At 32.8% G+C, this 9,528-nt stretch overlaps 1 protein-coding gene across 1 annotated transcript; it reads right to left on the minus strand.

Moving 5' to 3' along the window:
• Positions 1–208: 208 nt before the first annotated feature.
• On the minus strand, positions 209–4,826 carry LOC109792427 (S-adenosyl-L-methionine-dependent methyltransferases superfamily protein). The gene is made up of 9 exons (XM_020351839.3): positions 4,626–4,826; positions 4,409–4,553; positions 4,185–4,275; positions 3,192–3,389; positions 2,838–3,067; positions 2,616–2,747; positions 1,737–1,804; positions 1,576–1,637; positions 209–673 (listed from the first exon to the last, which is right to left on the minus strand). Exons 1-9 carry the CDS (start codon positions 4,748–4,750, stop codon positions 540–542), a joined length of 1,185 nt encoding a protein of 394 aa, XP_020207428.1. The 5' UTR covers positions 4,751–4,826; the 3' UTR covers positions 209–539.
• Positions 4,827–9,528: the final 4,702 nt, after the last annotated feature.

Here is a 9,528-nt window from a genome sequence, read left to right on the forward strand (position 1 = left end):
AGGGACAAAAAACACAGCATAACATACAATAGCATTCTCTTCTGACTTTCGGTCAGATACGGAAGATTTATCCTCCATTGCATCACCAATCATAATATATTATAACTGCAGGAAAAGAATACTATCTTTGTCCTCCACTTCAACTACAACAAAAGCATGTAAGAATATGTTGGTATGCAATTGTTTCAATTCATAAAAATCACAGACATAAGAAACCCACCATATGAATCCTTCAAATGACATTCATCCACACCCAGAAATAGTCCACACTAGCAAACAAACCAACCAATGCAAAATTACTAGTATCTAGACTTCTAAACTGACAAATATCTCAATAATGTTTTTTTCAATCTGTTAGAATTAAAATGACGAAAACAACATCTAAATCTATGACTCTGTACATATTCCAACTCTCCACCATTAAGCCTACTCTAGTGGTTAAATAAAAGAATTATCTAACGTAACAAACTATCTCATGTATTAGGAGTACATCTAAAAGTATCAGGCATTTAAAAATAATATTTTCTAACGGAAAAGGATCAAATGACTACTTTTGTGAACTTTGCTACAAAGAGTCCACTAGTTTGTGATGTTGAAGGGTCAAATCGCCATGTTTTTGGTATGCGACCACCCTTGCCAGGCCAATTTCTGACAGCATCTATCTCTGTCAGCCCTGCGGATAAATAAGAATGAAAAAACATAAGGGGCAAATTCTAAAGGTCATGTATGTTATGATAACTCAATTGCAATACATTAAGCAACTATCATGTATACATGATCCAAGGAGTAACACTACGCTCACTCAATCCATTAAACAAGACTTGAGAGAGTGTATGGTTAGTAAATATGATTTTTGCATATATTTTCATGTTTCACTGATAATTACAAAAATGGAAGTATTTCAAGGCCTCGTACAAGAAATAAAAACATTTTTTCATTGTTTAACCACTTATTTCTTATAATTTATCAGTTTCACTTTTATTTCTAAATTGAATTTTAGTATCTTTTAAAAGATATTATCAATAGTTTAAAAATTTTTACCACTAAATTATTCATCATAAATAAAAAATATAATGTATATATTCAAAAATATTTATTGATTATAATTTTTAATTATAACAATTTAAATTTACAAAAATATATATTTATTATAAATTTTAATTATATAAAAATAAACAGTTATCATAATTCCTGTGAATCCACAGGTTAAAACACAAATCCTACATAAATTTTGGCGAGTTAACTGTGTCCACCAAAATAAGAAAGAAAGAGCAAGATATCGTGATTCGTGAATGAACCAGAACTTTTTCCCTCTACAAAAGAAGCAGGTTGGGGAAATGTGGTTTGAAAGGTTTCAGAATAGAGGCAATATTCATACGCATCTAAGAATGGAGAATTTCTACAAGAGAAGCACATAAATTTCAAACAATGTAGAAATGCTGATCATATTGCTGAAATGGATATGAATAGAAACAAAATGGATAACACGAAATAATAAACATGGACCAGTAGAAATAGTTGACAATACAGACATAACTTTCACACTAGAAATAAATTGAAGCAAGAAGATCCTACCAGCAGTTCTGTTTTCCTTCAAGAATTGTTCCACCACATCTTCATTCTGAGCAACAGTTAAGCTAATCCACAAGGTATTTGTCAGAATAAAATGATTAATGATATGACACCTGTATGCTGATTGCATTTAAAAGAGCCTGAGAAGTTAAAGTAAAAGGTACCTGCAAGTACTGTAGACAAGGGACCCTCCAACTTTTAGCAGTCTGAAACCATTTGTGAGGAGATTCAGCTGAAGACAGACACAAAAGGCATGTGTGTTAAACGAAGGTGATATCTAAGCCTATTAGCATGCATGCCATGAATTATGCTGAAATTGGCAATAGGAAGAATCTCCTATATGTTCAGATATCTCGCCTTATTTTTCTTTTGGATATAAATTTGGCCAAAACATTTAACTATGTGATCTTGAAACTGAAAGCATACTATCATAGTATACTATCACATTACATATTTACATTAGATGAGACTTGTCATTTAAAATCCACACTCCTATTATCATGCTTTGATGGACAGATGCTAATATAGTCCTGTCCGTGCGGTGTTTCTAGCGTAATGTTCTAAGATCGTAATGGTAACTTTGAAATGAAGGCTTTCCGCCTATTCTATTAGTGATCACAAGTAAATATTCCTTGTTATCACTAATTCTCAAATCTCAATTATTTTTTTATGAGGTCGAAAGGTAACATTGCAGGAAGTTGGCTAGTTTCATAGTCTTAATCACCCTCTTCACAAATTAGTAACATAACCACAATTAAACTTTGTGCAATTTCCAAAGAGTGCCTCAATTCCCCATTGGTATTACACGATTATGTCATTACCCCTTAGACAACTTTCTATCCAAAAGGAAAACAATGTTTAGTGTTTAACACTGACACAATCAATAATCCTGCACTATCTCATAAATAGCCAATTTGTACTAATCCTTAGAAGGGATTTTGTCTCAGAATATCTGTGCGAGAAAAAGAAATGATGATTATTCCAGTAAAGTGTTGTATGGTAAAGAATATGCATTAATGGCTCAAGAATAATGGGTCATTTGCCTGAAGAGTATGCAAGTCATCAGTCCTCTCAGCATCTAGTACACGTTGTTGAAGAGTTCTCCAGCCCCAATGTTCAAACTTTTGAATATGTTTAACTGAACCATCATGAGTGCACTCTGCATCTACAAGTACCTGCATCCAGTCCCAACAGATAATCAAATATTCAGGGTAGAAGAATGCAAAGAATCATACAAGATAAATTCAAAAGAAAGTATAAGTTACCTTGTCATAACCATGGTTTGCAATCTCATTGTCGGATAAAGTCTGAAATAATTCTCCTTTAGTAAGACCAACCACTCCAGACTGTTGTCCATAATATATGAGTTCCGGAGGCTGAAACCTAGACACCAATTGTGCTGTACCACTTTTATTTGCCCTTTTTCTCTCTTTCCATGGTCTTCTAGATGTCCACCCCTTGAACACATCAACTCTTCCTTCCAATCCAGACACACCTGTTTGATACTTGATAGAAAGAAAAACTTTCAAAAGCAGGGGATATTGATTAAAAAATATAACATTAAATTTGCAGTATCACACTCCAAAATGGATCATTATAACAACTTAAACTTCAATTACATGATTCACATTCAGAACGAAATCTGCTAGGAATGACTGAAAATGCTGTTCCATCAGCAACAAAAAGCCGGCATCGATCACCAATCATATACTTTTGCAGCATCGTCCTACATGCTGCCAAACGGTGCCTTGCAACATCTACTCCTGTTACAGAGCCTGAATCACCAAGAAGGTCCAGTATCATACAAAGTTTAGCACCTGAAAAAAAAAATGATTTCAATACCATTATAATCAACATCCATCCGTTACTCTAGAAAAATATATGTAAAATTTTCATTGAAACAGCCATTTATACATTTTCCCCTACAATAAAGCAATCTTAATCTCAGAATCTCAAAATCATTTATTTTTCAACAATGGGAGGATAGAGAACAAAGTAAATTCCACAAACACGTCCTGAAGTTTCATGAAATTACATAAACAATCCCTACTTTTTCTACCCCTATAATATCACCCTTAATTGTTTGAAAAACACTACACTAAGACCCTCTTAAACATTACATTACATGAAACGTTTGGTTAATCATCCAAAAAAAAAAACATTCTTAGGAAACATAGTTTTTCAATAATGTTTTATATACAAGTTCCCCACCAAATTGTTCTTATGGGGGAAGGTGAAAATCTAACATTCTTGAATTTAAAAGACTATTTTACTGCAGTAAAAATATTATTAGTAAAAAAAATTATTCCCAAAATAACATTTATAAACAGTCTAAAAAAACATTTATGACCAACCAAACAAATTTATAATTCTTAAGAATCATGATTTTTAAGATTTATAATTTCCGGGCATGAAAAAATTTCCCTTCTACAAACACTCCCTAACTTTCTTAATTATTTGAAAAACATTACACCTGATCCTGTGAGAGAGGTTACAGTAAACAATACAAAAAGCAAGGAATGTCATCGCAATTTCATGAAACTTGGAAGTGTCAGTGTAATTTCCTCTAAAGAGAATATGAGCATAAGTGGGGTAAAGAAAGAAACATCTACCAGGTGCAGCACACAGGTCGAGGACATGATCCCCGGATGATATATTTAAAGCCATAACAGCAGCTCCAGAAGCTGCATCAATTCCATATATCTGACACAAAATAAATTAAAATAAAAAAAATCCATCAATAGCTAGGGTTTAAATAAAACGAAATTCATACACTTTGGTTCTCCAAATTCACAATTTGACATTAAAATTTTGTGCAACCAAATGATTCAGTTACCTTGCCTTCTTTGTATGCCCTGGAGGCAGCAATTTGAACGTGGGGTGGAAGAGAGTAAAAGGCCGGTAACCATTGTAATCTTTGGAGTTTGCATTTGAGCTGTGTTTCGACCTCTTTGATGCAAGCGTCGCAACCGGGTTTCAACCTTTGAAAAGGGAGTAGAAGATTAAGGGCGTGAATGAAGGGAAGGTGGTGAAGGGTGAAAAGTGGAATTTACCTAATGAATCGCGGAGTGGAATCGACTGCAGTGTAAATGGAAGGGTCCAGGCCATTGGCCTCAAGGAAGTGGAGGAATGCGTCTGGCAGTGGCACCTTTGCAGCGGCTTCTTCTTCTTCTTCCATCAAAATCGAAAACCTCAAGTCGGGTTCTGGTGGACACACCGATTGGGCAAATGGGCAATAAAGTATGGTTTGGGTTAATTACATGAAGGGACGAGTTAAATTAACAAAATGAGCATTATTGGGTTAATTGCAGGGTTTAACCTTTTTTTTTTTTTTTTAAATAAAAAATGTATGTTTTTAACATTTTCATTGGGAAAACTATCCACAATTCACAGTTTAATTTATCTCATAGAACTTGATTGATGATCTTTAATAGAATCTCTTTTCTTAATTATAATTTTTTATACACAAAATTTTATTTTAAAAAAATTAAGTCTAATATCATTCAAACTAACAATTTATTAATTTATGATTTGTCTCAATTTAAAATTTTATTTATTTGAATTATGTGATGAGATGAAATTTAACATGTGATTTTTTTAAATAATTAATTATTAGAAATTTAATATCTATAATTTATATATTAAAGACTTATTATATATAATTAAAATATATAATAAAATATATTTATAAATAAATATTATATTTTAAATTTATGATATATAATTTATATTATGAAATAGAATTATTTTTATTATTGATAAATTATTTTAAAAATTTTAAAATTCAATTTATAAATGAACATGATAAATAAAATTTGAAATAGATAAAAAAAAAAATTGAAAAATTTTCTTATGGAAGAAAAACGTTAGAAATGTTTTCATTATAGAAAAATCCTTATTAATCTTCGTATTTAATATATAAAGATAAAATAAAAAAAATTGTTTTATTAACTTAAGTTAATTTATAATTAATTAAAAATTTTCAAAATAATATAATTTGTTTTATAATAAAAAAAAAGTAAAGTAGTAACAAGGTAACCTGCTACTTGAGTGAAAATTTTTTGACTTAAAATCTCAAACTCTTACTTTACCATCAAAAAAACGCTTAGTTAGTATTTCGTTAAAGATAAAACTTTTGAAGGGTTTTAGATGTTAAAAAAAAAACATGTATTTTGAAAGAAATCTTAGACCACACTTCTTATATTAGATATAAATCTATCGGGATAAAAGGGAGTGAAAATGTCTTGTTATGTGTATGTTGGAATTGTGGATAATGTTGATTCTTAAGGCTCTTATATTTTTCTATTATATATAATTGAAGAAGTTATGAACATTCTAAATAATGGGGATAACATGATCTATATGTTTAATTATATGATTTTATGTATTGATTAATTAATTGAGTTAGAATTAGAGTTCATAACTTGTATGTGTTCTTAGGATTCTTAAGTGTTAATTTGGTACTCTTTGTGAAATTGGAAAAATGGAATGTGTATTTTGATTTATCTATATTGAGATGTTGAAATTAATTAGGTTAGGCTTTTAATTTGAGGTAATTTGCAATGTTAAAATAAGATTTGAAGAAAAGAATTATTGCCTGGCGAAATCACACATTTTAGAGTTTTGTTTTTGATAGCACGACTATGTTTCAGGAAAACATGCTCGTGCTGAAATTGAGCGCAACAATGCTTAATTTAAGCATGTTTTTGCTGAGTGAGCACATTCATGCTCAATGAAAGCATGTTCGTGCTATTTTTGAGATACTTTAACGTGGTTGTGTGAAGTTTAACCATAGTTGTGCTCAACTTAGAAGTTGGAATAGGCATAATGGTCTTCATAAGAATTATAGTCCTACATATTAGCTAACCAATGTCGTTGGAATTACTCAAAAATGATGTTTAAAACTCAACATATGATCAAATAATGAGTAAAGGTCAAGCTTAGAGTTAGACAAAAATATCGAAGTTTTGTAATTATTAGGTACAATAGATGGTAAATACAACATTTGAGGTCAACATAGAAGATCTAAATAAGTGTCTTAAGCTTTTCAACGAAATTAGGATCAACTTGATAACATATGTGTAACTCTAAATGATGGAGTACTAGTTGGATTCAACTCCATGGATTGTTCTTCACGCCACTCCTTCTTGATTTCCTTGAGGAATCTTTAAGGATTGAGGCCAAAAGAAGGAGAAGTGTTAGAATAGCCTTGCCTAAGCTCTCTCGATAAGAGATCCAAGGCTACAAAGAAGAAATCTCAAGGAGAAGAGATGACTCCCTCACTATGGGTGACTTTTGGCCAAGAGAAATATGCTGAAGTATCTCTCATATAATGCTCAAAAGTGAAGGTTCACACATGGATTATCCTATATATAAGGCCACGGAAAGAGTGCTAAGGAAGCTAGGTGATTGAGAGTTTAAATTAACCTTGGTATGGTTAATTTAAACCCTTGGAACCTAGAATTCAAATTTGAATTTCCTAGATTCTCGGCACCAAACTTGCCACTCACTACTTCAACATGTGAGGCTTGCATTCTAATGTGATTTGGTTCACATTTGGAGAGAATTTAAGTCACACCATGTGCACCACCCACATGGTCGGTCACATGACTCTAAATGCATTCTAAATGTGTCTCAAATTCCATTAGACACAAACTCACATGAAATTAGGACTAAAATTGGCCAAAATACATGGCCTAAACACAACTTGCTCTACTTGGCCAAAATACAAGGCCCTCGAGCAAAATACAAGCCCAATTGGGCCAATCCTAGTCTACATGAGCCTTAATGAACAACCCAACTAAAAAGTGTCATGGGCCTTTCCTTGGTGTTAGCCCAATCTTCTTCTAATCTTTGGACCACAACCATAGTGATTAGGCCCTTGGCCCATGGGCCTCCATCATCCCCTCCCTCTTGAAGAGGATTTATTCTCAAATCCATGGAATCCTTCTCATGGTCATTAGTTCCTGCAAGTAAAGATATATCAAACACATTAAAACTAGAACTAACACCATAATCCTCGTGGAGTTCTAGGACATAGGCATTATTACTAATTCTTTGAAGGATTTGAAAGGGTTCATCCCCTCTAGGGCTAAGTTTGGACTTCCTTTTAGTAGGAAATCTATCATTTCTAAGGTGTAGCCAAACCCAATCCTCTTCATTGAAGATAACCTCTTTTTTTTCCTTTGTTATTGTATTGTGTATATTTCTTCGTTTGAGATTGAATATTTTCTCGAACCCTTTCATGTAATTTCTTAATAAAATTAGCCATAGATGATCCTTCTTTATGGATGAAAGAAGCAACATTAGGCAAATGAATTAAATCCAAAGGAGTAAAAGGGTTAAAGCCATATACAATTTGAAAAGGAGACATTTTGTGGTTTTATGCACTACCTATTGTAAGCAAATTCTACATGGGGTAGGTAGTCATCCCATGACTTTTTTTCCTTTTAGAATTGCCCTAAGCATACCTCCCAGAGATCTATTTACTACTTCAGTTTGTCCATCTGTTTATGGGTGACATGTAGTAGAAAATAAGAGCTTAGCTTCTAACCTATACCAAAGAGTCTTCCAAAAATGGGTTAGGAACTTAGCATCTCTATTAGAGACTATAGTCTTAGGCAACCCATGCAATCTAACTACTTCTTAGAAGAATAATTTAGTTATATTGCTTGCATCATCCACCTTGTGGCATGGAATAAAGTGTGTCATTTTACTAAAATTGTCCACTACCACAAAGATGAAACCCTTTCCACTTTGGGTCCGAGGTAATCCAAGGACAAAGTCCATGGAAATATCTATCCAAGGAGAATTGGATATTGGCAAGCAGGTGTAAAGCCCATGAGGTTTAGTTTTAGATTTAGCTTGAGACAAGCTATGCATCAAGAGCAAAACTTTCGAACATTTATTTTCATATGAGGCCAAAAGAATTTCTCTTTTAAGATTAAAAGAGTTTTCTCAATTCCAAAATGTCCCATGAGTCCACCTCATGACTCTCTTTAACCAAGAGTTTCCTACTAGATCCTTGGGGTATACACAATTTATTTTCTTTGTAAAGAAACCCCTAAAAAATATAGTTACCTTGTTAAGTTCTTTGAGTACAAAATTTGAAAAGGTGAGCAAAATCTAGGTCTTTCTCATACAAATCCTTCATGTCATCAAACCCTAGAATTTGTGATCCAAGGGTATTTAACAAAACATGTCTTCTTAACAAAGCATCGGCTACCACATTGTCATAACCTGAAAATTTCTGATCTTACGGCCAATGGTTTAGACTACCCTTTTGAAAAAATCTCATCAATCAAGGAATGCCCAAAAACCAGATTAATCCTTAGTCAATGGTTTTGAAAAAAAAATGTTCATGGAGTCATCACCAATGTTTTGTTCAAAACACTGGAAAAAGAAAAGATTTTTGAAAGTCCAATAATGGCCTTAATAACCAAAATTGGGTTCGGGGTCGGTTACGTGTAGGGAAGCTATTAAACACCTCTACAACATCCTAGATCAGTACCCTATGATGAAGCTAACATGATAAGAATTAATGGATTAAATATTAGATCCCCTTTTATGAATGGTTATTTAAATGCTTGGAATTTAAATTACACGGTTTATCTTAAGACGTCTACATGATGATTATTTATTTAGAATAACATTTATTAAAGTAAAGGAAGTAAGGGATGTCGCCACCGGCCCGAAACGGGCTTTCGGCATTCGCGAAGGATGGTTGGACTCTTTTATTTGTTTAAAAATATGGATTGCTAGAATGACTTATTCTCAAACTGAGACCTCGTCAAACGAGCAATTTTATTAAAAGGCTCACCAATCCATGTTAATCCCAAGCGGGACCCTCCATAGATTAGCGGTTTTCATAAAAAGGAAGGGTTCATGGAGTCGCCACCAATGTTTTACTCAAAACATTGGAAAAAGGGATAAGGCAATTGATTTTATAAATCAACT

The sequence above is a fragment of the Cajanus cajan genome, chromosome 5 (genome assembly GCF_000230855.2).
Source record: "Cajanus cajan strain Asha chromosome 5, NIPB_CcT2T_4, whole genome shotgun sequence".
Classification (NCBI taxonomy): domain Eukaryota; kingdom Viridiplantae; phylum Streptophyta; class Magnoliopsida; order Fabales; family Fabaceae; genus Cajanus; species Cajanus cajan.